The 27,857-nt window shown below is 41.6% G+C and overlaps 1 protein-coding gene across 1 annotated transcript in view; it reads right to left on the bottom strand.

The window, feature by feature from the left end:
* LOC106566903 (V-set and transmembrane domain-containing protein 2-like protein) overlaps nucleotides 1–27,857 on the bottom strand; it is a 37,387-nt gene that overhangs the window by 5,341 nt on the left and 4,189 nt on the right. Inside the window, exons 2-3 of the mRNA XM_014135475.2 lie at nucleotides 13,059–13,225; nucleotides 9,250–9,294 (exon numbers count right to left, since the gene is read on the bottom strand). Of these exons, the coding sequence (XP_013990950.1) occupies nucleotides 9,250–9,294; nucleotides 13,059–13,225 (212 nt within the window). The remainder of the gene's footprint in view (nucleotides 1–9,249; nucleotides 9,295–13,058; nucleotides 13,226–27,857) is intronic.

Here is a 27,857-nt window from a genome sequence, read left to right as displayed (position 1 = left end):
TACTGCAGCCTCAGTCTTTCTATAGAACTGAAACACATAACTGTAGCAGAAGTAAGTGAAGAGTTTATTTCCAAAACGCTATAAATACATTTTTAGAAATCTTGGTAAATGAGCTTTTATTGTTTATAGGACTTATGAAAGAGATTGGTGTGTTTTTTCTCTCACAATCTAATCATGGCATTGGGTTTGTTCACTATATAATCATCCATGATTTACCAAATTATATTTTGAAAGGAAGCAACATTTTTTAAGCACGTTTTCTTTTCAGTCTCTTCCATCTCCACTGAATGATGTTAGCTGTAAGGATTTCTTTCCTGATAATAATAATCTAAAATTAAGAAATATACAGAAAGTCCCGTCTGAAGGCCAATTTACAGAGGAGGAATTTCTTGAGGCAATTAAATTCTTTCAGTGTGTAAAAACACCAGGGCTTGACAGTATACCAGTAGAGGTATATCAGACCTTTTTTGATGAACTCAAAGATCCATTATTAGCATGTTTTAACTACTTCTATAAAAATGGTAGACTATCAGGTCTACCATTTTATCAGGCAAGAATGTCTGATTTCAATACTACTGAAACAGGACCCACAAGGTATGTATAAAGATCAAGTCCATTTAAAAAACTGGAGACCTCTTACACCACAATGTTGTGATGCCAAAATCCTGGCGAAATGCATAGCACATAGAATTAAAAAGGTTTTACCAGATATTTCTTACATGGACGATATATTGGAGATAATATACGAAAATATCTTGAAACAATAGAACATTACGAAACATCATAGATACCAGGCCTGGTCTGCATAGCAGATTTTGAAAATGATTTTGATAAAGTACGACTAGAAATTATATATAAATGCCTGGACTATTTTAATTTTGGTGAATCTCTTATACAATGGGTTAAAGTAATGTCCAGGCATCTGCTATGCAGACCAGGCCTGGTATCTATGATGTTTCATAATGTTCTTTTGCCAGACTACGGTTTGCAACTGCACATGGGGACAAAGATCGTACTTTTTGGAGAAATGTCCTCTGGTCTGATGAAACAAAAATAGAACTTTGGCCATCGTTATGTTTGGAGGAAAAGGGGGGACGCTTGCAAGTCGAAGAACACCATCCCAACCATGAAGCACGGGGGTGGCAGCATCATGTTGTGGGGGTGCTTTGCTGCAGGTGCACTTCACAAAATAGATGGCATCATGAGGAAGGAATATTATGTGGATATATTGCGGCAACATCTCAAGACATCAGTCAGGAAGTTAAAGCTTGGTCGCAAATGGGTCTTTCAAATGGACAATGACCCCAAGCATTCTTCCAAAGTTGTGGCAAAATGGCTTAAGGACAACAAAGTCAAGGTGTTGGAGAGGCCATCACAAAGCCCTGACCTCAATCCTATAGAACATTTGTGGGCAGAACTGAAAAAGCATGTGCGAGCAAGGAGGCCTACAAACCTGACTCAGTTACACCAGCTCTGTCAGGAGGAATGGGCCAAAATTCACCCAACTTATTGTGGGAAGCTTGTGGAAGGCTACCCGAAACGTTTGACCCAAGTTTAAAGGCAATGCTACCAAATACTAATTGAGTGTATGTAAACTTCTGACCCACTGGGAATGTGATGAAAGAAATAAAAGCTGAAATAAATCATTCTGTCTATTCTCTGACTTTTCACATTCTTAAAATAAAGTGGTGATCCTAACTGACCTAAGACAGGGAATATTTAATTAATTGAAAATGAAATTCTGTTTAAAGTATCGCCCTTTCTTAAACAAGCCATACAAAGCTGGTTACAATTTACATTTTATCCTCCAGAAAAGAGAACACATATTACAACAAATATTATGGTTAAACTCAAATATACTGATTGATAAAAAAAACATTGTTTATGGAAGAAAATGTAATTTTTTTAATATTATATTTATTAACGATAATATGGTTAGGAATGCTGGAGTTATGTCACATATGCAACTATCAAAAATATACGGGAATGTTTGCTCAATCCAAAATTACAACCAACTGATTGAAACATTACCGCAAAAATGGAGGAGGCAAGTGGAAGAGGGAGAATGTAGGAAACTTGCTTGTCTGCCATATATTAAATATAAAAATGGTCTGAAAAGGATTGGCATAAATAGAAAAATATACAATTTTTATTTGAGGACAAAAATGTTAGCAGCTGTGCCATACAGGTTGCAAAATAGATTTTAGATGTACCGATTCCATGGCACATGGTATATGAACTGATACAAAAACAACAGTTTATTCAACAATTTAACAGAATGCTATATATATACGGGGCATACAACAATCTCAGCTCTGCAGATTTTGCTGCAAAGAGATATAATCATTCAGGGGCGCAACTTTCACTGCGCACTGGGGGAACATTCTGAAATTGCATTTTTGTCCCCTCAGTTGTATAATTGCAATGTGATACAAAACGTGGCACCTGTGTGCTTTAGGACCATGTGGACGCCTCAGAGCGGTCGGGTAGGCTGTTTTCTGGTTTTGGCCGGCTGGATTTAGGACCACATGCGGACAGGTTGTGTGAAGGCAAAGCTTCTGAAAGGCTGATGAATAGGACCAGCACGGGAGAGTTGATCAGAGGCCGCTGCGGTCTGTGTTGCGTTTTTTTCTCCGAGTTGTTTCAACAGAAGTACATTTGATGATGTACCATTGAACCATTAGCTAGAGCTAGCCAAAAGTTGGCTAACGTTATCTAACTAGCTAGCTCACTAACTATAGCTATTATTTTTGCCTCAATCACACTAGACCTGAATCAAACGATGAAACAGCGGAAAAACGATTGAAATTATATTCTGACGTTTTTTCAGAATAATGTGAGTTTTATTAGTCAGTACAGCAATGTAATGTTAATCATTTGTCAGTTTCCCTAGCTAATTCCCTACATTTTACACTGACATGGTATTAACAGCTCTACAGGCTTCACTGTCATGGCGCACAATCAGTACACAACACTATGCTCAACATGTCTTAATTATTATTTATTTTTTTCACCTTTATTTAACCAGGTAGGCCAGTTGAGAACAAGTTCTCATTTTCAACTGCGATCTGGCAAAGATAAGGCAAAGCAGTGCAACAAAAAACAACAACACAGAGTTTACGTGTGGGATAAACAAAAGTACAGTCAATAACACAATAGAAAAATCTATATACAGTGTGTGCAAATGGAGTAAGGAGGTAAGGCAATAAATAGGCCACAGTCGCAAAGTAATTACAATCTAGCAAATTAACACTGGAGTGATAGATGTGCAGGTGATGATATGCAAGTAAAAATACTGGTGTGCAAAAGAGCAAACAAAAGTAAATAAAAACAATATGGGGATGAGATAGGTAGATGGATGGGCTATTTATAGATGGGCTGTGTGTAAGGGCTGTCGTCGCAAGAAAACCAAGATGCAGCGGAGGTTGTGGATTCATTATGAATATTTAATAAAATGAACCACTATAAACAAAACATAAAACAGCAACGATAGCAAACAGTCCTGTCTGGTCAAAAACGAACGAGACAGAAAACAATCACCCACAAAACCCAAAGGAAAAATAGGCTACTTATGTGTGACTCCCAATCAGCAACAACGAACTTCAGCTGTGCCTGATTGGGAGCCACACACGGCCCAAAACAAAGAAATACAAAAACATAGTAAAATGAACATAGAACGCCCACCCAATGTAACACCCTGGCCTAACCAAAAATAAAGAACAAAAACCCCTCTCTATGGCCAGGGCATTACACTGTGTACAGCTGCAGCGATCAGTAAGCTGCTCAGATAGCTGATGCTTGAAGTTAGTGAGGGAGATATAAGTCTCCAACTTCAGTGATTTTGCAATTCGTTCCAGTCATTGGCAGCAGAGAACTGGAGGGAAAGGCGGCCAAAGAGGTGATGGCTTTGGGGAAGACCAGTGAGATATACCTGCTGGAATGCATGCTACAGGTGGGTGTTGCTATGGTGACCAGTGAGCTGAGATTTTGTAAATGACATTGCCGAAGTCGAGGATTGGTAGGATAGTCAGTTTTAGGGTATGTTTGGCAGCGTGAGTGAAGGAGGCTTTATTGCGAAATAGAAAGCCGATTCTAGATTTAATTTTGAATTGGAGATGCTTAATATGAGCCTGGAAGGAGAGTTTACAGTCTAGCCAGACACCTAGGTATGTGTAGTTGTCCACATATTCTAAGTCAGAACCGTCCAGAGTAGGGATGCTAGTCGGGCGGGTGAGTGCGGGCAGCGATCGGTTGAAGAGCAGTTGGAGGCCATGGAAGGAGAGTTGTATGGCATTGAAGCTCGTTTGGAGGTTTGTTAACACAGTGTCCAAAGAAGGGCCAGATGTATACAGAATGGTGTCGTCTGTGTAGAGGTGGATCAAGGAATCACCCACAGCAAGAGCGACATCGTTGATATATACAGAGAAAACAGTAGGTCCGAGAATTGAACCCTGTGGTAACCCCATAGAGACTGCCAGAGGTCCAGACAACAGGCCCTCCGATTTGACACACTGAACTCTATCTGAGAAGTTGTTGGTGAACCAGGCGAGGCAGTCATTTGAGAAACCAAGCCTGTTGATTCTTCCGATAAGAATACTGTGATTGACAGAGTCGAAAGCCTTGGCCAGGTCGATGAATACGGCTGCACAGTACTGTCTTTTATCGATGGCGGTTATGATATAATTTAGTACCTTGAGTGTGGCTGAGGTGCATTTGTGACCAGCTCGGAAACCGGATTGCACAGCAGAGAAGTTACAGTGGGATTCGAAATGGACAGTGATTTGTTTATTAACTTGGCTTTCGAAGACTTTAGAAAGGGCAGGGCAGGATGGATATAGGTCTGTAACAGTTTGGGTCTAGAGTGTCACCCCCTTTTGAAGAGGGGGATGACCGCGGCAGCTTTCCAATCTTTATGAATCTTGGACGATATGAAAGAGAGGTTGAACAGACTAGTAATAGGGGTTGCAACAATGGCGGCCGATCATTTTAGAAAGAGAGGGTCCAGATTGTCTAGCCCAGCTGATTTGTACGGTTCCAGGTTTTGCAGCTCTTTCAGAACATCAGCTATCTGGATTTGGGTGAAGGAAAAGCTGGGGAGGCTTAGGCAAGTAGCTGCGGGAGGTACGGAGCTGTTGGCCGGGGTTGGGGTAGCCAGGAGTAAAGCATGGCCAGCCGTAGAGAAATGTGATTATCGTGAATTTATCGGTGGTGACAGTGTTTCCTAGCCTCAGTGCAGTGGGCAGCTGGGAGGAGGTGCTCTTATTCTCCATGGACTTTACAGTGTCCCAAAACTTTTTGGAGTTAGAGATACAGGATGCAAATTTCTGTTTGACAAAGCTAGCCTTTGCTTTCCTAACTGACTGTGTGTATTGGTTCCTGACTTCCCTGAAGAGTTGCATATTGCGGGGGCTATTCGATGCTAATGCAGTACGCCACAGGATGTTTTTGTGCTGGTCGAGGGCAGTCAGGTCTGGAGTGAACCAAGGGCTATATCTGTTCTTAGTTCTACATTTTTTTAAAGGGGCATGCTTATTTAAGATGGTGAGGACTTTTAAAGAACAACCAGGCATCCTCTACTGACGGGATGAGGTCAATATCCTTCCAGGATACCCGGGCCAGGTTGATTAGAAAGGCCTGCCCGTAGAAGTGTTTAGGGAGCGTTTGACAGTGATGAGGGGTGGTCGTTTGACTGCGGACCCATAACGGATGCAGGCAATGAGGCAGTGATCGCTGAGATCCTGATTGAAAACAGCAGAGGTGTATTTGGAGGGCAAGTTGGTCAGGATAATATCTATGAGGGTGCCCATGTTTACAGATTTAGGGTTGTACCTGGTGGGTACCTTGTTAATTTGTGTGAGATTGAGGGCATCTAGCTTAGATTGTAGGACGGCTGGGGTGTTAAGCATATCCCAGTTTAGGTCACCTAACAGAATGAAATCTGAAGATTGATGGGGGGCAATCAATTCATATATGGTGACCAGGGCACAGCTGGGGGCTGAGGGGGGTCTATAACAGGCGGCAACATTGAGAGACTTACTTCTGGAGAGATTAATTAAAAAAAATTGAAGCTCGAACTATTTGGGAATAGACCTGGAAAGTATGACAGAACTTTGCAGGCTATCTCTGCAGTAGATTGCAACTCCTCCCCCTTTGGCAGTTCTATCTTGACAGAAAATGTTGTAGTTGGGGATGGAAATTTCAGAATTTTTGGTGGCCTTCCTAAGCCAGGATTCAGACATGGCAAGGACATCAGGGTTGGCTGAGTGTGCTAAAGCAGTGAGTAAAACAAACTTAGGGAGGAGGCTTCTGATGTTAACATGCATGAAACCAAGGCTTTTACAGTTACAGAAGTCAACAAATGAGAGCGCCTGGGGACACACAGGGACTGGCTTAACCTCTACATCACCCGAGGAACAGAGGAGGAGTAGGATGAGGGTACGGCTAAAGGCTAGCAAAACTGGTCGTCTAGTATGTTGGGAACAGAGAATAAAAGGAGCAGATTTCCGGGCATGGTAGGATAGATTCAGGGCATAATGTACAGACATGGGTATGGTAGGATGTGAGTACAGTGCAGGTAAACCTAGCCACTGAGCGACGATAAGAGAGGTTTCATCTCTGGAGGCACTAGTTATGCTAGGTGAGGTCGCCGCATGTGTGGGAGGTGGGACAAAAGAGCTGTCTAAGGCATGTTGAGCGGGACTAGGGGCTCCGCAGTAAAATAAAACAATGATAACTACCCTAAACAGCAGTATACAAGGCATATTGACAGAGAGAGACATAAAGCGAGGCATTAAGCAATCACAGGTGTTGATTGGGAGAGCTAGTTAAGACAACAACGGATAAGACAACAACAGCTAATCAGCTAAGACAACAACAACAACAGGTAAAATGGTGATGAATGGGCAGAGAGGGTCAGTTAACTACACACAGGGCCTGAGTTCGAGGCTGGGGCCGACAGATAAACAAAATAAATAAAATGGAGTACCGTGATTAATGAACAGTCCAGCAGGCATCAGCTATGTAGCCAAGTGATCATAGGGTCCAGTGAATAGCAATTGATGAAACAGGGAAGCCGCTAGGTAGTCGTTACTACGCTAGCCGGGAGATGCGCCTGGCTCGAGGCTAACTGGTGCTAGCTTCGGGAAAAGGGCTTAACCGACATCCGGCAAAGGCCGGTTGAGGGCACATCGGACAGAATTACGTTGGCAGACCAGTCGTGATGGATCGGCGGGGCTCCGTGTCGACAAAGGGTCCAGGCCAAATTGGCAAAAGAGGTATTGTAGCTGGAGTAATTTAATTTGCTAGCCGAGAGATGCACCTGGCCCGAGGCTAACTGGTGCTAGCTTCGGGACAAGAGCGTTAGCCACCATAGCCACTCCGGTGTGCCCGGTGCAAAGGTCCAGAGCTTACAGCAGGAATCTGGTGATGTAGTGTCGTCTAGTCGTGTTGGTGAAGAGTCCGGGAGGCATCAGCTGGGTAGCCGAGTGATCATAGGGTCCACTGAGCAGGCTGGGAGATGGGCTTGGCTCAAGGCTAGCTTCGGGGCTGGGCCACTCTGTAGCAGCTAGCAAGCTGCGATGATCCGGAGTAATGGTCCAGAGCTTACGGCAGGAATCCGGTGATGTAGTGGAGAAAAGCAGTCCAATATGCTCAGGGTTGATATCGGGCTGTGCAGACTGGCAGGTATTATCCAGGCTAAAAGCGTCTGGTTTCTGAGCTAAAGGTAAAGGCTGCTAGCAGTGGCTAGCAATTACTAAATAGCTAGTAGCTAATTAGCTGGTTAGCTGCTGATGGCTAGCTGCTGATGGAGGTTCTAGCTATAAGGTCTAAAAATAGCAGATCCGGATCACATTGGGTGAGGCGCGTTGCCGGAAGGTATATTTAATTTAAAAATGGAAAAAGAGATTGAAATATATACAAAAAAATACGAAAAAAATGTAAAACTTACACGGGACAACAACAAACACATCCGCACTGCTACGCCATCTTGGAATTGCAGGATCAGATGGTGACAGGTGTTCCAGCAGGGTCAGACAGCCAGGGAAGACCAGTCTACAGAGCTCAGGTGAATTTTGCACTATATTATAACAACCAGTGAAAGGATACAATGTTCCACCTTGAGTTGATGGGTAGGCTACAGTCTGGGATCTGGGAGTGATGGTCATTTCAATTATTGAACCATTGATTCTATTCTTGGATAATACTAATGTATAAATGTACACCAAGGTAATTCTTTGTCATGCCTCATCTGAGCAGGATCAGATGATGACAGGGGTCTCAGCAGGGTCAGATGGTGACAGGGGTCTCAGCAGGATCAGATGGTAACAGGGGTCTCAGCAGGGTCAGGCAGCCAGGGGAGACCAGTCTGTGACGGAGCTGTGGTGAACTTTTGCAGATACAACCCTTTATTCTTTCTGTGCAGCAAACACTGGACAAGGAAGAAGCTTCAAAGATTGAAACTATTTTAAGGCAGTCTGACAAACCTCTAAAGTTGATTTCCAAACTGTATCAAGGGTTGATGGAGGCTTTTCCCGATGACACAAAACATGTAACACAAAAATATGAGGAAGACCTGCGAGACGCTATTGATGATGATGAATGGATACAGATATGTTAGAATGCCCAGTCATGTTCATATAATCTCAGACATAAATTACTGCAGTTTAAGACCATCCATAGAACGTACTATATATGCCAGTTAAACTGAATATCATGCACACAGAAATGTAATTCCTCTGCTGGAGGTGTAAAACACAAAAGGGGACATATTTGCATATGTTATGGTCTTGTGAAGGCTGGCTGAATTCTGGCAAAGAGTATGTTATATTATCTCAGCATTCTCTCCATTTTTGTTTCCTTGGAAATGTTGATACTGAAGACTGTTATCAGAAGAAACTGTGTAACTTAGCATTTATAGCGGCTAAGAAATGCTTTGCCATTAATTGGAAGGTTGGTTATCCTCCCACAATGTCACAATGGATGGCAAAAATGTCAAGTTAAGTATCACTAGACTTGATTCATTACAAGATTAAAGGTATACTGTGGAACTTTCATAAGGTCTGTATTCTTGAAAAAAAGCTGACATTCAGCTTCCACAGCCCCCAATAAATGTCAATACTTATTGCATTGTTTCTTTGGTAATGAGGCCTCTATTGGACACTAGATTGCCAACAACACAAATACAAAAGTGCAAAAGAGAAGCCAGACAGGCAGGAAATATAACATATAATGCAGCAAGCAAAGACTCACACTTATTTTGGTAGCATCCTTTGACATCTCATCCTGGGGTACAACCTGTAGGAAAGAGATTTCAAAGAATAAGAAACTTTGGAAATACTTGTATTTCTTTATTTTATTCCCCACTGCCTTACATCGATGATGAGTCCACTTACAGGTAATTTAACCAAAGAGCAGAACATAGATAATGGGCCTAATAATGCCTACTTTACAGGTAATTGCATCCAAAATGTACAGCTGTACTCAAAATTCCGTACGGTATGTGGAGATTTTTTATTTATTTATTTCACCTTTATTTTTCCAGGTAGGCTAGTTGAGAACAAGTTCTCATTTGCAACTGCGACCTGGCCAAGATAAAGTGTAGCAATTCGACACATACAACAACACAGAGTTACACATGGAATAAACAAAACATACAGTCAATAATACAGTAGAACAAAAGAAAACAAAAAGTCTATATACAGTGAGTGCAAATGAGGTAAGTTAAGACAATAAATAGGCCATGGTGACGAAGTAATTACAATATAGCAATTAAATACTGGAATGATAGAGGTGCAGAAGATGAATGTGCAAGTAGAGATACTGGGGTGCAAAGGAGCGGGATAAATAAATAAATACAGTATGGGGATGATGTAGGTAGATAGATGGGCTATATACAGATGGGCTATGTACAGGTGCAGTGATCTGTGAGCTACTCTGACAGCTGGTGCTTAAAGCTAGTGAGGGAGATATGAGTCTCCAGCTTCAGAGATTTTTGCAGTTCGTTCCAGTCATTGGCAGCAGAGAACTGGAAGGAAAGACGACTAAAGGAGGAATTGGCGGTGACCAGTGAGATATACCTGCAGGAGCGCGTGTTACGGGTGGGTGCTGCTATCGTGACCAGTGAGCTGAGATAAGGCGGTGCTTTACCTAACAGAGACTTGTAGATAACCTGTAACCAGTGGGTTTGGCGACGAGTATGAAGCGAGGGCCAACCAACGAGAGCGTACAGGTCGCAATGGTGGGTAGTGTATGGGGCTTTGGTGACAAAACGGATGGCACTGTGATAGACTGCATCCAGTTTGTTGAGTAGAGTGTTGGAGGCTATTTTATAGATGACATCACTGAAGTCAAGGATTGGTAGGGTGGTCAGTTTTACGAGGGTGTGTTTGGCACCATGAGTGAAGGATGCTTTGTTGCGATATAGGAAGCCTATTCTAGATGTAATTTTGGATTGAAGATGCTTAATGTGAGCCTGGAAAGAGAGTTTACAGTCTAACCAGACACCCAGGTATTTGTTGTTGTCCACGTATTCTAAGTCAGAGCCGTCCAGAGTAGTGATGCTGGACGGGCGAACAGGTGCGGGTAGTGATCGATTGAAGAGCATGCATTTAGTTTTACCTGCGTTTAAGAGCAGTTGGAGGCCACGGAAGGAGAGTTGTATGGCATTGAAGCTCGTCTGGAGGTTAGTTAACACAGTGTCCAAAGAGGGGCCAGAAGTATACAGAATGGTGTCGTCTGCATAGAGGTGGATCAGAGAATCACCAGCAGCAAGAGCAACATCATTGATGTATACAGAGAAGAGAGTCGGCCTGAGAATTGAACCCTGTGGCACCCCCATAGAGACTGCCAGAGGTCCGGACAACAGGCCCTCCGATTTGACACACTAAACTCTATCAGAGAAGTAGTTGGTAAACCAGGCGGGGCAATCATTTGAGAAACCAAGGCTGTCGAGTCTGCCAATAAGAATGTGGTGATTGACAGAGTCGAAAGCCTTGGCCCGGTCGATGATGACGGCTGCACAGTAATGTCTCTTATCGATGGCGGTTATGATGTCGTTTAGTACCTTGAGCGTGGCTGAGGTGCACCCATAACCAGCTCTGAAATCAGATTGCATAGCGGAGAAGGTACAGTGGGATTCGAAATGGTCGGTAATCTGTTTGTTAACTTGGCTTTCGAAGACCTTAGAAAGACAGGGTAGGATAGATATTGGTCTGTAGCAGTTTGGGTCTAGAGTGTCACCCCCTTTGAAGAGGGGGATGACCGCGGCAACTTTCCAATCTTTGGGAATCTCAGACGATACGAAAGAGAGGTTAAACAGGCTAGTAATAGGGGTTGCAACAATTTAGGCAGATAATTTTAGAAAGAGAGGGTCCAGATTGTCTAGCCTGGCTGATTTGTAGGGGTCCAGATTTTGCAGCTCTTTCAGGACATCAGCTATCTGGATTTGGGTGAAGGAGAAATGGTGGGGGCTTTGGCGGGTTGCTGTGGAGGGTGCCGGGCAGTTGACCGGGGTAGGGGTAGCCAGGTGGAAAGCATGGCCAGCTGTAGAGAAATGCTTATTGAAATTCACAATTATAGTGGATTTATCGGTGGTAACAGTGTTTCCTAGCCTCAGAGCAGTGGGCAGCTGGGAGGAGGTGCTCTTATTCTCCATGGACTTTACAGTGTCCCAGAACTTTTTTGAGTTAGTACTACAGGATGCAAATTTGTGTTTGAAAAAGCTAGCCTTAGCTTTTCTAACTGCCTGTGTATATTTGTTCCTAATTCACCACAATAGAGATTCACCACTCTATTAAGAGGAATAGATTGAGAGGTGAAACCTGGGTCGGGGCATTTTGAGAAGGAATAGTTTCACCATATTAAGACGAGAGTTCAGTTCATGTAATAGGATTGAACTTAAAATGAGGGACAGACATAAATGAATCACTAAACAATAAATAATAATAATCTCCAGAAATGACTTTGTTAAAGCAACAAAATAACTAGGGCTTTACAATGGGGGTGACATTTTTTTGAAATGTTGGGGTTTAGTGGGGTAAAATATACCTAGAAGACACAGAGGGACATGTCAAAATGCTGAATTTAGCACTTCAGCAAGTTTTTATTCATATAAAAACATTTGATTTATTGAATTCTCCATGTAGTCTATATTAAACGGCAACATATTAAATATAACAGTCTTTTAAAATTCCATATTGGTGCACAATTTCTACTTAAAATATCAAAGGGACGCAAAGGGCACTCTTTTCGTGGAACCACCCACCTGTGTTTCCCCCAAGGCACCAATCTCCACAATCTTAGTATTCCCCACAATTGTAATATGAATTCGAAAAACTAAAAAAATATGCTATACATTTCAACCTGTGCCTATATTATCATGTAGGCATGATTCATCAAGAAAATGAGGGTTCACTACAGCACAGCCTGTACAGTATTCTAGGTCAGTAGCACCACCTGCCCTACGCTCCAGCAATGGGATGGAAGCATGGTGTAACACAGCCAGTCCTCAGGGACACTTCATGAATAATGAATCAGAGTGAGAGGAAGTTTCTTTACATTTCTCCCTTTTCCAATTAAAAAGTGTCGGAAAACACAGCAGGAGGACTGGAAAACATTCTGTGTGTCCTCATGGAAAACCTGCTCTGCTTTACCCAGCTCAGGTGCATTTTCCCATGAGATGGTTCCTCACCCTCCTCTTCTGTTCCTGTGCCTCTGGGGCACCTGGGGAACCTGCTGCTATTTCTACCTACTGCAGTGATTAATGTGTGGTTTATTACCTTGCTGCTCACCTCACTCAGTTTATTCCTGTGTACTTTATTAGTTGGTACTGATTCTGACTTGTATAGCTGTGCCTCGATGGCAAACTCTAAGGATTGGGATTTAGTCAGGAGTTTGTGCACTGTATTCTAATGCTATGCTTGCTATTTCCATTTCTGTTTGCAATGTGGGAGAATAAGAAGACTTTGTTCCATCTTCTGCCTCAAACCTTTGATCACTGATCACAGAACACCTCACCAACAACATTCTGTCAGCAGTGACAGAGTGAGCAGTCTAGCTACCTGATTGGAGGTCCAGGGCTGTTTCTCTGTCCAGTCTCTGTGGTTCCTGATATACCACCACTGGATCTCAAGGGAGTAGGAGGGGCCTGCCCCCCGGAAGGAGCATGCCATCTCCACGTCCTGGCCACTCTGTGCTGTGATGTCATGGGGGACCTCTGTGAACACAGCTGTATGGAGAAAAAAGCAAAGTTAACAGTTGGCTTTAAAAACGATGACTCAGTCCTCTCTGAAGACAATACGGGTGGTGTTTGCTCTTACTGCAATTGATTTACAGTGATGATAATACACTGTGATTGTAAATGGTCTCTAATAGAATATTGAGTTAACCCTAGTAATAGTGTGCATAAATCGTTATTTAAAAAAAAATAACACAACACAATCTAGAAATACTTATTTTCTAAGCAACTATGAGGAATACAATCATAAATCCTCATTTACCAGTTGAAACATTTCCATTTTGATGAGTATCATTTGTTGGCCTGATGTAATAAGGAGCATCCAGACACTGCACTTGATTCATTTATGAATTAGCTTTTTCCTATTATTGATAAACATGCACCTGTTAAGAAACTGACTGTTAGAACTGTTAAGGCTCCATGGATTGATGAGGCATTGAAAAACTGTGTGGTTGAAAGACATGGGGCAAAAGGAGTGGCTAATAAGTCTGGCTGCACATCTGACTGGCTGACTTACTACAAATTAAGAAATTATGTGACTGAACTCAACAAAAATAAGAATAATCTGTATTATGAAGCCAATATCAATTATATAAAGAATGATGGAAAAAAGCTTTTGAGTACTTTAAATGAGATTATGGGCAGAAAGACAAATTATTTAATCGAATCAGCTGGCTTAGTCATCACAAAACCATGTGATGTTGCCAATTATTTTAATGCTTACTTCATTTGCAAAGTGGGCAAACAACAAACCTCAGCTGAATCTGGTAATAAATGATGTGGCTGTTGAACAAATTGAGGAGACTAAATTATTTGGCGCTACCTTAGATTGTAAACTGTCAAGGTCAAAACATATAGATTCAATGGTTGTAAAGATGGGGAGAGGTCTGTCCACACTCTAAACAGCAAGTCCTGCAGACTCTAGTTTTTTCTCTCTAGTTTTCCCGTTATGTGGTCAAGTGCTGCAAAGAAAGACCTCGTTAAGCTGCAGCTGGCCCAGAACAGAGCGGCATGCCTTGCTCTTCATTGTAATCAGAGGGCTGATATAAATACTATGCATGACAGTCTGTCTTGGCTAAGAGCTGAGGAGAGACTGACTGCATCACTTCTTCTTTTTATAAGAAACATTAATGTGTTGAAAATTCTAAATTGTTTGCATAGTGAACTTACACACAGCTTTTCACAAGTCCCCAAATACAGAACAAATTCAAGACAGTGTACAGTATTATATAGAGCCATTATTGCATGGAACTCCCTTCCATTTCATTTTGCTCAAATGAACAGCAAACCGGGTTTCAAAAACAGATAAAGCAACAACTCACAATACAATGCCTCTCCCCTATTTGACCTAGATATTTTGTGTGTATGTATTGATAAGTAGGCTACGTGTGCCATTATTAAATGTATGCAGTTCTGTCCTTGAGCTGTTCTTGTCTATGAATGTCATGTTTCATGTTTTGTGTGGGCCCCAGGAAGAGTAGTTTCTGCTTTAGCAGCAGCTAATGGGGATCCTAATAAAATACCTAAAATACCAATCATTGTGCTCACCTGGCTTGCTCTTTAGTTAGCCTACTTATACAAAGTTTGTAATATTTTGTTTTATTAATGTACCACTCTGCTTGTTTACTAAAGAAGGCATTACTGCTAAAACAGCTCCCCTGTTTTTGTTTTTCAGTTAAAATATGTACTGAAGGTTTGAGCTACAACAGACAGCTTGACAGATTTTCTAAAGTAGTTCTGATGAGCAATGTCACAACTGGAGAGTGAAGCCTTGCTGAAGAGCTGGCAAACTAAAGAGGATTGGGTGTATCTCTCTCCAGCATAAAACCACACTCAATAGGTTATGCAAAACTAGTGTTTACTAAACCAACACTCACAAACTAGATGTGAATGTGTTCACAAACACATAGTGTGAATATGCAGTTTAACAAAAATGTATCAAGTTTAGCCTGTCATAATGTAAGCTGGCATTGAATGTTTACTCTTGTCCAAACATGGATATCAGTAACCTAGAGTGAGGGAAAAATGTATTTGATCCCCTGCTGATTTTGTACGTTTGCCCACTGACAAAGAAATGATCAGTCTATAATTTTAATGGTAGGTTTATTTGAACAGTGAGAGACAGAATAACAACAAAAATATCCAGAAAAACGCATGTCAAAAATGTTATAAAATGATTTGCATTTTAATGAGAGAAATACGTTTTTGACCCCTCTGCAAAACATGACTTAGTACTTGGTGGCAAAACCCTTGTTGGCAATCACAGAGGTCAGACGTTTCTTGTAGTTGGCCACCAGGTTTTCACACATCTCAGGAGGGATTTTGTCCCACTCCTCTTTGCAGATCTTCCCCAAGTCATTAAGGTCCCCAAGCCTTCAGCTTCCTCCACAGATTTTCTATGGGATTTAGGTCTGGAGACTGGCTAGGCCACTCCAGGACCTTAATGTGCTTCTTCTTGAGCCACTCCTTTGTTGCCTTGGCCGTGTGTTTTGGGTCATTGTCATGCTGGAATACCCATCCACGACCCATTTTCAATGCCCTGGCTGAGGGAAGGAGGTTCTCATCCAAGATTTGACGGAACATGGCCCCATCCATCGTCCCTTTGATGCGGTGAAGTTGTCCTGTCCCCTTAGCAGAAAAACACCCCCAAAGCATAATGTTTCCACCTCCATGTTTGACGGTGGGGATGGTGTTCTTGGGGTCATAGGCAGCATTCCTCCTCCTCCAAAAACGGCGAGTTGAGTTAATGCCAAAGAGCTCCATTTTGGTCTCATCTGACCACAACACTTTAACCCAGTTGTCCTTTGAATCATTCAGATGTTCATTGGCAAACTTCAGACGGACATGTATATGTGCTTTCTTGAGTAGGGGGACCTTGCGGGCACTGCAGGATTTCAGTCCTTCATGGCGTAGTGTGTTACCAATTGTTTTCTTGGTGACTATGGTCCCAGCTGCCTTGAGATCATTGACAAGATCCTCCTGTGTAGTTCTGGGCTGATTCCTCACCGTTCTCATGATCATTGCAACTCCACGAGGTGAGATCTTGCATGGAGCCCCAGGCCGAGGGAGATTGACAGTTCTTTTGTGTTTCTTCCATTTGCGAATAATCACACCAACTGTTGTCACCTTCTCACCAAGCTGCTTGGCGATGGTCTTGTAGCCCATTCCAGCCTTGTGTAGGTCTACAATCTTGTCCCTGACATCCTTGGAGAGCTCTTTGGTCTTGGCCAGGGTGGAGAGATTGGAATCTGATTGATTGATAGCTTCTGTGGACAGGTGTCTTTTATACAGGTAACAAGCTGAGATTAGGAGCACTCCCTTTAAGAGTGTGCTCCTAATCTCAGCTCGTTACCTGTATAAAAGACACCTGGGAGCCAGAAATCTTTCTGATTAAGAGGGGGTCAAATACTTATTTCCCTCATTAAAATGCAAATCAATTTATAACATTTTTGACATGTGTTTTTCTGAATTTTTTGTTGTTGTTATTCTGTCTCTCACTGTTCAAATAAACCTCCCATTAAAATTATAGACTGATAATTTCTTTGTCAGTTGGCAAACGTACAAAATCAGCAGGGGATCAAATACTTTTTTCCCTCACTGTATGTCTAAATAGTTTAGCACATTCTGAGGTTAGAATATCTTAATTTTCCCACTTTATTCACATGGAAGCAGAGCTAGAGTTGGGCTTCATCCCAGACACCTGCCTGGGTGGGAGGAGAGCAAGGAAGCTGCCTGGGCTGAGCTGGATCCTCTCCATGTATAACACAGGCTGAAATCCCTCACATGGGTAAACTAGCCTCAGTAGAATGAAGACATCAGCTCTTCTGATCCCAGCACATCCGTTTATTAACTGGGCCCAAATCCTCTTAAACGCTCCCTTAAACACATTTTTAATTTGCTTCTAATCCCGTTCATGGCGACGGAAGCTCACAGGGAGCAACCACACGTCCCCACGGGTGTATTGGTGGTGCTCACACCGATGAAGTCTGTCTAAATCTGGTGAGAAGTGTCTTTCTTCAGATTCACAACGAAGTCAGCATGGCAAACCATTGCAGGTTAACCTCCAAGATGTTCTTCCCAAAAAAATACAGGTGATATCACCAAAACCAAACATTTTAGATCAGGGATGTCAAACTCATTCCACGGAGGGCTGAGTGTCTGCAGGTTTTTGGTTTTCCTTTCAATTAAGACCTAGACAACCAGGTGAGGGGAGTTTCTTACTAATTAGTGACTTGAATTAATCAATCAAGGACAAGGGAGGAGCGAAAACCGGCAGTCACTCGGCCTTCTGTGAAATGAGTTTGACACATGTTTTAGATAATTTAAAAAAGTGTGTCTTTCCTGCAATTCCTGACTACTTATTCTTAAAGCAAATATCATTTATATACATTAGAAAACCACTGGGATTTGACGGATCAGAATTGGTGCTTACCAGAAAACACTACCCATAAAAACGTCATCAACCTTGAGAAAATCAACTGGCTGGAGAATGAGAGAGAGAGTGAACAGCATTGTGTGAGCTACAGAGAGAGAGAGAGGTGGCCATGGTGCTGAAAGTCTAGTGCTGCTGCCAGCTTATTACTAGCTCCCAGGTGGTAGGCTTATTCAATCTCCACTAGAATACCGGAGAACATAGAAACAATAAACTAATTCCGTTTCTTCCTAAAATTTCGATCTATCTTTCTTTTTATTCCACCGCTCTCAGGCCTGAGTTTAATAGCCTCTGTAAATCTCTGGGCCAACTGTGCATACTGAGAAAGCAATGTCTCCCGCTCCAAGCCCCAAGTCATATCTCCTTGTAAATCGATCAAATCCCTTTGAATTTAATTTGCCAGACACAAAACACACTTTGTATTGATTCACCTTTATGGTAGGAAGTGGAGCCTACAGCTTTCTTGTATTCAAAGCAGTGATGTAAACTGTCATTAAATGGATAGGCTCTCTGTGTTCTTTTTTGACGTTGATCATGTTTATTTTTGATTTAGTACAGACGTAGGATCTTAAAATAATCCTGCAGCAACAGGAAATGTGAATTATTATGTGAATTATAATTAATGCCCGTTTTTGTAGGATTCATTCATTTTCCATAAGGGAAACTTCCAGAATCTTTTTAAACCTCAAATACACTACAAGTTTTACATTTCCTGCATTGCTGGAAAGTTCTCCTGCAACAGGTTGATCAAATGAAGATCCTACATCTGTATGAATCGTGCCAAGTGGGTTTAGAGGAAATATATGTGGGAATGATTGACAATACAACAGTCTGTGGATATTTATCTTATTAATGCCTACATGACAATATTGACTTACAAACAATGCTAATTCAAAGATGGCCTGTGTAATCACTAGCACCCTGTCTGCACATCTTAATTAGAGGCCTCAAAGGACTTTGGAAGTTGGATATGAAATGTCTGGAGGAATCATAATCTTCACAATAACACAATAGTGTAAATAGACTTAGACAATCACTACAATCAATGCTGACAAAACTGCAACAGAAAGACAGACATGACAGATGAACAAAGGCCCACCCACAATGCAGAGAAATGGATAAGAAAGAAGGAACCTTTGAGGCTCTGGAAAGCCTGGGAGGGCTCTTGTCATCATCTTCCTTTGAAATGTGGAGTTAGTTAATGAAACCCTGATAAAAGCTAGCTGGAGGTGCTTCTTCATGCTATTGTGTTAATCCAGACTACCTTAAAACTTCAGATTATTTTGTAAGATATACTGTAGCTAATGACAGATAAAAATAGAGATTCACCACATATCCTCACTGCATGAGACCTTTTCTTGAATCTCATTGATTTCTTTGTGGAATCTTGAATAAATGGCCAAAAGGAAGGGTGGATTGCAGCCCACACTGTACTGTAAACAGAGAGATGGAGATATATTTGATTGTACAGTATAAAAATGACTGACTGTGGCTGGGATGGGAAATAAACCATATCATATATTCTCTTGAGATCATATGAGCGAGGCAAGCAGTCTGGTAACTTGCTTATTGGAATCTACAGCAGCAGCTTATACTCAGGAGGAGAAATTCCGCTCAAGCCTCCAAATAAAACATTATTCCAAGTTGCAGTCTGATAGTCACACTGCACAGCACAGACAACATCAAGCCATTACACAACATAAACATCATTTGCATTCTCCTTCTCTGATCCATATTCTGGGCTGGAAGTTGCTGTACCGCAATGACTCATCTAGAGTTCCACTCTCACCCCCATGAAATTACACTGCAACAGTCTTCCCCTCTCTCTCGCAGTTTTTAAATATCTCATAACACCGCAACCACAGGAGTCCACCTCTGAATATAAATGCTTCTGTTCTGTAATGTTGAGTTTGAAAGCCTTGAAATCATCCTGCACTAATTTTGGTGGTTAGACACTGTGGTGGGAAAAGTACCCAATTATCATACTTGAGTAAAATTAAAGATACCGTAATAGAAAATGACTCAAGTAAAAGTGAAAGTCACCCAGAAAAATACTACCTAAGTAAAAGTCTAAAAGTATTTGGTTTTAAATATACTTAAATACCGAAAGTAAATGTAATTGCAAAAATATACTTAAGTATCAAAAGTAAAAGTATAAATCATTACACATTCCTTAAAACAAGCAAATCAGAAGGCACAATGTTTTATTTACAGATAGCCAGGGGCAGGCACACTATAACACGCAGACATCATTTACAAATTAAGCATTTCTGTTTAGTGAGCCCTCCAGGTCAGAAGCCCTCCAGGTCAGAAGCAGTAGAGATGACCATGGATGTTCTCTTGATAAGTGTGTGAATTGGACCATTTTCCTGTCCTGTGAAGCATTCAAAATGTAACGAGTACTTTTGGGTGTCAAGGAAAATTATGGAGAATAAAGTACATTATTTTCTTTAGAAATGTAGTGAAGTAAAAGTAAAAGTAGTCAAAAATATAAATAGTAAAGTAAAGTACAGATAATCCCCCAAAAAAGTATTTTTACTTAAGTACTTTACACCACTGGTTAGACAACAGTAGACAAAGGTTGGTAGTTCCCCCTCTTACAATGTAGCTAGCTCTGGGGAACAGCAGTAATCACTGGGAATGAAAGCAGGAACACAAGAAAGAGAGAGAGAAACAGAAAGAGAGAGAAAAGAGAGAGAGAGATAGAAAGAGAGAGAGATAAATAGAGAGTGTGTGAGAGAGAGAGAGAGAGAGAGAGAGAGAGAGAGAGAGAGAGAGAGAGAGAGAAAAAATAAATAAAGCAGTATATCAACAGCTCAAACAATCACTCCAGAAACAAAGGGCTAAGCACAATGGAGCCACACTGGCTTCGAATAACCAACTCCTGCATCAAGAATACTGATGCCAAAACTTCAGCACTGTCTTCCATTTAATCCACCACTACCATTCACAGCCTTGCCTTGGGCATCTCTCCAACTTGATCTCACTAGAGCTCATTTTGTGCAATCCCTGCTGTTTTGGCTCAAAATCAAAGTTCAAAGAATATCCCCTGCCACAGAAAAGAATGTAAAAAGTGACTGAAGTTTCAGCTAAGTTTATCAGAGGTTCTCTAGACAGAGCTCATCGGTTCATATTGTAATGGTAAATAACATTGGGCAATGGACTCAGGACAATGGTGATGCGTATTAGTGATCTCTGTTATGTGTGGTCAATAAATTCCATGCGGTAGCATCCATATAGCTCTTGTTCCAGCCATCATCCACAGGGCTGAGGATTTCAAAATGTTTCATCACTAACAGTGTTAGCTCCATGTAAAGCCCCCCCTTGCAGCCCAAAACCCCAGCTCTCAAAACCATTATGATCCATGCTGGGGGTCTGCCTCTGTCGCTTAGAGCTCCTGCTGCTGTGAGATGATGTATGAGGATATTGTTCCATACAGCACAGCATGTCTGGTATCTGTAAGGCAATCTAGTGATATGAATCATGTTATCATCAGCCTCCTCTTAAGATGTCAGTGGTATGCAGTACAGGGGGAGCTCTAATGAACTACACATCTCTACTGATCTGGAGGCAGATACTCAAGGATTGTACATGGCACTTTTGAAAATAGAATGCAGATGCGGGAAGAGAGGGTGAATAGAGGGAAGGGAAGGTGAGTGGGATGCCAGAGCGTTCACAAAGGGAGAGAGAGACGGAGAGAGAAACACACCAGGGGTGAAGATGGTGTCAGTAGAGAGAGAGAGAGAGGAGAACGAGAGAAGAGAGAAGAAAAGAAAAGGGATAGTCATTTGAAGAGGAACTAAGAGGAACTCGAGATAGTGGAGAATAGTGACATTTAAAAAGAAGACATCTTAAGGGCCCTGGGAATGGAAATACATTTACAAAGAACACAGAATGCACTCTACGCACAAAGTAGTGTATTTATTTTATAGCCTCGTCTTGATTCTTTTAACAAGAAATATCTATTCAAATTTCAGTATCTATAAACACATATGTAGTCACTGCAGCTTTAAACCCCTGGATGAAAAATAGCATGAAAACAAGTTATGAGAGTGATGTGCAATGATGCGCTCTCCTTCCCTAGATGATAGCTGGCCTAGCAGATTCATTAACCTCTGCAGTTGCCCCCACAGACCCAGGCCTTTGATTCCTCACTTATCACTGGCAGGCCAGCCAGCTCCATCCACTCCACTGAAATAATTGCCTCTTCTTACGATGCTCGCTTAATATACTGTAAATAGCAGCGGTCATGTTTCAAAGACACCTATAAGCTTCTTGAAGACACAGTATACAGACAGTGGCTAACTATCCAAAGGTCATCTGGCTGTTGGTTTGTTTATGCTGTGATGTAACGCATATAGCCCATTTTGAAATTAGTCTTTAGTGAACGTCTTTTGCTTTCGTTCTTATGAAGTGAAATTCTCTGTAGATATTTCTGTTGGTAATGAATAGTCTACATGGTTAGGCCTAGTAATTTTCCAGGAAAAGGGTATTGTAAATATTTTGGAGAACAGTGGAAGCTGAGGTAACTGAAATTAAAATATGATTAGCCCTCGTTTGAGTCGATCAATTTTTCCATTAGCAATTTCGACACAAGACAGAGTTCGGATTTATGCAGCTGATTACAAAAAGTCAATAAAGTGACAATCTGAAAAACAGCTGTCAAACATTATCATACATGAACCTTGTGAAGCCTCTGTTCTCAGGACAAAGCTGAAGTCATTGGTGATTTAGGCCTACAGTATATAACACCACAATAAAAGATGTGTAATGTATTTTACAGAGCTTAATAAAGCAGGAATTTGGGTCACAACCAGTAGTTACTATAACAAGCATAAAAGCTCTAAATGATTATGGCCTGGGAGGTTTAACATGATCTAGTGGAAATGCCAAGGCTTTATAATCCAGTCACCTGTATGCTACTTCCAACACATCTAACAGTCAAAATAGCATCATTCAGAATGATCACACAATAATTCCATGACATTGTTCACTTCAGCGATTTACAGAAGGGTGTTTATTGGTTATTGTTGTGCATACAAAGCATTTTTCTTGTTACAGCATTTGGGAGAAATTGGTAAGAATATCATCATTATCTAAATGTCTTAAAAACCAACACTGCAAAAACTCTCCAGTGGGAGAATGTGTTAAACACTCAGTCACTGTTTCATAGAATTTCTGGCTGAGCTAAAAGGTCAGAAAAATATTCAACTAGGTTAAACACTGTACCAAATGAGTGATATTACTGTCGTACAAAAAAGAAAGGTCACATGACAGACAAACACTGAGCCCCATGCTGAGCTGCCTGCATAACAATACACAAGCAGTATCCTGTGAGACAGGGGGCCTTTGAGTCCATTGACGTATGCAACTTGTGTCTCCTCCGTGGCACTGTTTCCACTGTGTTTCATCCGTCACGAAGGAGAGCGATTTAAATAGCCTCCCCCACAACAATCAATGAATTCAGAGGCAAATACCTCACCTCAGAGATGGGACCATCAATAATCACAACAGTACTTCCTAGGGAAAGCATACAGTAGCTATCCAGAAGCTCTATCTGGACTCAGTAAACATGGATTCAAAATGCAGTTATAACAATACAGCCACACACAATAGCCTACACAGCCAGTTAAAGGTGTGAAATCCACTGAAACCCTTTGAACCTTCAAGTAAAAAAAAGAAAGGAACATAGAAAACAAAAAGGAGCATATTTTTGCCTGTCCTCTTTAAATCTCCCCAGCCAGCTAGCTAGCCAGCAGCCATCCAAGCCAGCTCTCTGGGGCCAGATACAAATGGTGTGATGCAGCGCTACGAGAGATATCAGCGTTTGGTATCTAATCTTCTCGCCCTCCTAATGCACCCAGGAGTCTCTCTCTCCAGCAGCTCAGACTGAGAGGAGAGCTCAGAAAGCCAGCCAGGGCCAGGATAGGAGAGCAGGAGAGGAGAGGAGCTGGATGTCTGCCCGACAGTGCTACTGAAATTCACCTCCACTTAAATCGGCTTCTCCTCCTCAGGCGTTCCTAAGGAGAAGCTCATGGGGCAACCTGACACCGAAAATAAGAAATAAACAGGGCCTTTTTGGAGAACATGTAGTCAGGGATTTAACAAAAAGCCATGCTGTCTTTTTTTCATCTCCCTTCACTTGTGGTGACTTTGATGAATGATGTAACTCACTGCTTATGTTTAGCGCTCATCTGAAATAAAGGGAATCTGACAGAAGCAAGCTGGCCGGCCCACTGCGGACTGCAAGTCGGAAGTCCTGTATAGACAGGAAAGACTTGGAACATTCTGTGTAATCTAATACAATAGCAAAAGGTGATTTGCTGTTTCCAAAAGGTAAACACAAGATCGGGAGCGATTTTGTCAAATTGTTACATGTTTGCAACCTGATAATTAACATGATTTATCAATAAAAATTAAAAGTGCACTGAAAACCTGGATTCTTACTTTATCCATTGCAGAGTTGTTCTTATTACTCTGTCCTAGCTTACCATGAACTCCATATTTGTCACGGTTGTCGTAGGAGGGAGCGGACCAAAGTGCAGCGTGTGTGTCGTTCCACATTTTATTTTCACTGTGAAACTATGCAATACATAATAAATAAACTGAATAACAAAACAACAAACCGTGACACAGAGGTGAAACATACACTAACTCAAAGACAATCTCCCACAAACCCAGGTGGGAAAAACACCTACTTAAGAATGATCTCCAATTAGAGACAACGGTGACCAGCTGCCTCTAATTGGAGATCATCCCAAACAAAACCCTAGAACATGAGAACATAGAAAGACTAAACTAGAAAAAAAACCTGTCACACCCTGACCTACTCTACCATTGAAAATAACAGCTTTCTATGGTCAGGACGTGACAATATTTGATGAACTAGCCTATTTAATGGCTGCTACACAGGAGGCTGGCTCAAAATAATCACTGGAATAGAGTGAATGGAGTGGTATCAAAATATTAAGGGGTATTAAATACCATTCTATTCATTCCGTTCCAGCCATTATGAGCCCGTCCTCCCCAATTAAGGTGCCACCAGCCACCTATGGCTGAATACCAGTCAATATCCTTCACATAAGAACAGAAAACCAGATAAATATAATATGCCCGTCCCACTTTCTCATACCACCCATTTCATCCATTTAAAATATAACACTTCTGAGAACTCTGAGACTTTCTCTTTTTCATTGAAAAGTACAGAACACCGGCTTTCAACAGTCTCTCTCAATGCCACATCAGTGGAGCCTTTGACAGCATGACTGTAGAGAGAGAGCAGCAATGACTTTGACGTGCCATATTAAAAAGAAAAACAGCCATGAAAAGTGTCACATTTGATAGGCCGCAACACATCAACCGTCTGCAGAAAAGTCCCCAGATAGGGTAACAACACCCTAAAAAAAAAGAAAAACATAAGCTCATTTCTTTGGCCGCTAATCAAAAGTGGCTCTGTGAATACGATGTCCTGATAATACTTTATCTGCAGTAGAATGTATCATCTCTTGTAGCTAAATGTATTGTCCTTCTAAATGTTATCCTCCAGGCCGTCAACTGAAGTGATGACTTCAATCACATCTAACTGGGGACAAAAGCTTGCTCTTAACTATCCATCACTGTAACCAACACTACTAATACATCAGTGTACTCAGATGGCTTAATGTCATGGTATTGCATAATTGTGTATATGATAGCCAGATGACGATCTAATTAGCAACATCTCTTTTTGCTATATTTGTGAACATATCATTGTAATAGGCCCGCCGTCCTTGGCCAAAGCACCAATCTAACAGCAAAGTAACTGGATAGAGACAGAACCATTGCTGAAGGGAGCATTAGCTCTGAGCAGGAGGTGTGTGCAGTCAAGCAATACAAAACCACAGAAAAATGTAATTTACCATTCTATATTACTGATAGGTGCAAGCTATCCAGCCCACTAGCCTTTTGAAATACCAAGTTGCCCTTAAAATATTACTGGCAGAAATTAGAGGGACGGGTAAAAGACAGAAACATTGAATATGAAAGACAGACAGGAGCTCTGCATTGCTGGCAGGCAGCAGCAAAGATGCTAATGGTTGGGTTGTAAACAATCCTGTGAATAACATGCAACACGCGTGCAGATATCAATTCCCTGTTGTCAAATTGCCTTTCGTACTAAATTTCTCTCAGTTATTCCAACCTTTCTACACTTGCTTATTGTGTAAAACACAACCTTGTAGATCATTAAAACCAAGAAAATACCATGGAACACACTATAAATACAAAGAGAAACAGAGTGAGTCTCCTGTGTATTACCATCACCCCCTCTGGCTGAGCCAGCCCATTCCCAGAATGAGATGATTGAACAGTGCTGCTGGGTCTCCATTCACCCACTGTGTGTGAACCAGCCGCTCCACAGCAGCATAATTAGGGCTGGTCACTGGCGAGAAAGAGAAACGGTATAATGGATGTCCCTGTCTCAACATGGCCCCAGGCCAGCCTTCTAATTGAGCCAGGCCTCTGATATGGTGGAAGGGATCATGATGGCTAGTTAACGTTGTATTTCCACACTGATAACATTGTTTTTCAACACACTGTGTAGGCTACCAGATTGCAGTATTATTCAAACTAGCCCACATGCGTTCAGTAGCAACATACTGTAAGCCTATTGAAAAGCAGTAACATAAATATGTTTTTACTGGTGTGACCAAAATCCATCTCATGTTTACAAAATAATCAAATTAATCTGCCTGATTACAACAACAAAAAAGTATAATCATAACTGGTAAACAAAGTTGTTTTTCTCCAAGCCCTTGAATGTTGTCTAATGCTGATAATGGGAGTAATAATTTGTTGGTGCCCATGTGACACTGATGTCAATCCATATTAGTCATCAAGGTTGAACAAAGTAGTTGCCGTGGTGAAGTTTCTAACTCAGTGCATATGTCTGTTATTAACTGATCACTTCAGACCTAATACTGACAAAAAGTATAATACCTGTTTTCAAGGACAAGCCACATGTAAAGAAAAAACATAAATAGAAAAGGTTTTATTCTTTTTAACATGTGGCCTGTCCTTAAAAACAAAGATGTATTATACTTCAAACATTTACTCAAGCTGCTGTCTTCATTGGTTCGTTTCGGGACACCCATGGGAGCATGCAAGCTATTTGGAGAAGCAAATCTCAGTTCGACTCCACTAAAGCAAATCAACATGACTCCACTACTCACGCTGACTGCCAACATATGAGCCCTGCCAAGTCCTCTCCAGGAGGTCTGCGATAGCCACCACAGCAGTCATGTGTCTAATGTGAGATAAGCTTGCTCACTCTTCCAACCAGAGCCCAGAAGGATCCCTCCATCCAGTCGTCTTATGATCAAGGCTGGAGGAAATATAGAGGAAATATGGTTTGTTCTCTGTGGGGAGAGCCAGGGAGAATTGGTGACTCCCAGAGACACTGGCATGAAAGGGACAGAGACTGTGACTCTGTATTGCCAGTCAAAAGGCACATCTATTCGTCTCCAAAGTGCTCTGGGGATATGTTTGGCCAGAGACATAAGGACATAAAAGGGAAATGACAAGGAAAAGACTGGTTCACTTTGAGGCGCTTATACTCCACAAGAGCCATCAGAACTGAATACACAGAGAGAAAACACATTGCATGACTGCTGGCTGAACCTACAGTTTGTAATGGGCTGCGTTTGTAGAGAGAGGAAAAGGAAATGGAGAGAAAGAGAGAGTGAGAAATGGTAAGGAGGTTGTATCAGGAGGCCTGATAGGAAGAGGCCTGTATCTGAAGCCTAGTGGTTAAGAGCATGGGCCAGTAAACAAAAGGTTGCTGGTTCGAATCTCTGAGCCTACTAAATGAAACATCTGTTGATGTGCTCTTGAGCAGGGCACTTAACCCTAAACGCTCCTGTAAGTTGCTCTGTATAAGAGTGTCTGCTAAATGACAAAAAATCTAATGTAAATGGTACTTTATGCTACTGGAACCTTTTGGTCAACAGGGCTTCCCTGAATTACCCACTGCTAGAAGAAATGTCAGTATATAGAACCAAAAATAGTTAAATGGTTCGCTTCATATATGGCCCTCAAAAAGCTTCTATACAACTGCAAAGCATATTTTTTGTGTAGTGTAGTTACAGGCTCATCTAAACATCTAACATATATTACACCCACTCAACAATAGTATGGGCCGCTATATAACAAACA

Source organism: Salmo salar, chromosome ssa13, assembly GCF_905237065.1.
Source record: "Salmo salar chromosome ssa13, Ssal_v3.1, whole genome shotgun sequence".
Taxonomy (NCBI): Eukaryota; Metazoa; Chordata; class Actinopteri; order Salmoniformes; family Salmonidae; genus Salmo; species Salmo salar.
Note: the sequence above shows the minus strand (reverse complement) of the source record. Positions and strands in the feature narration are given on the sequence as shown.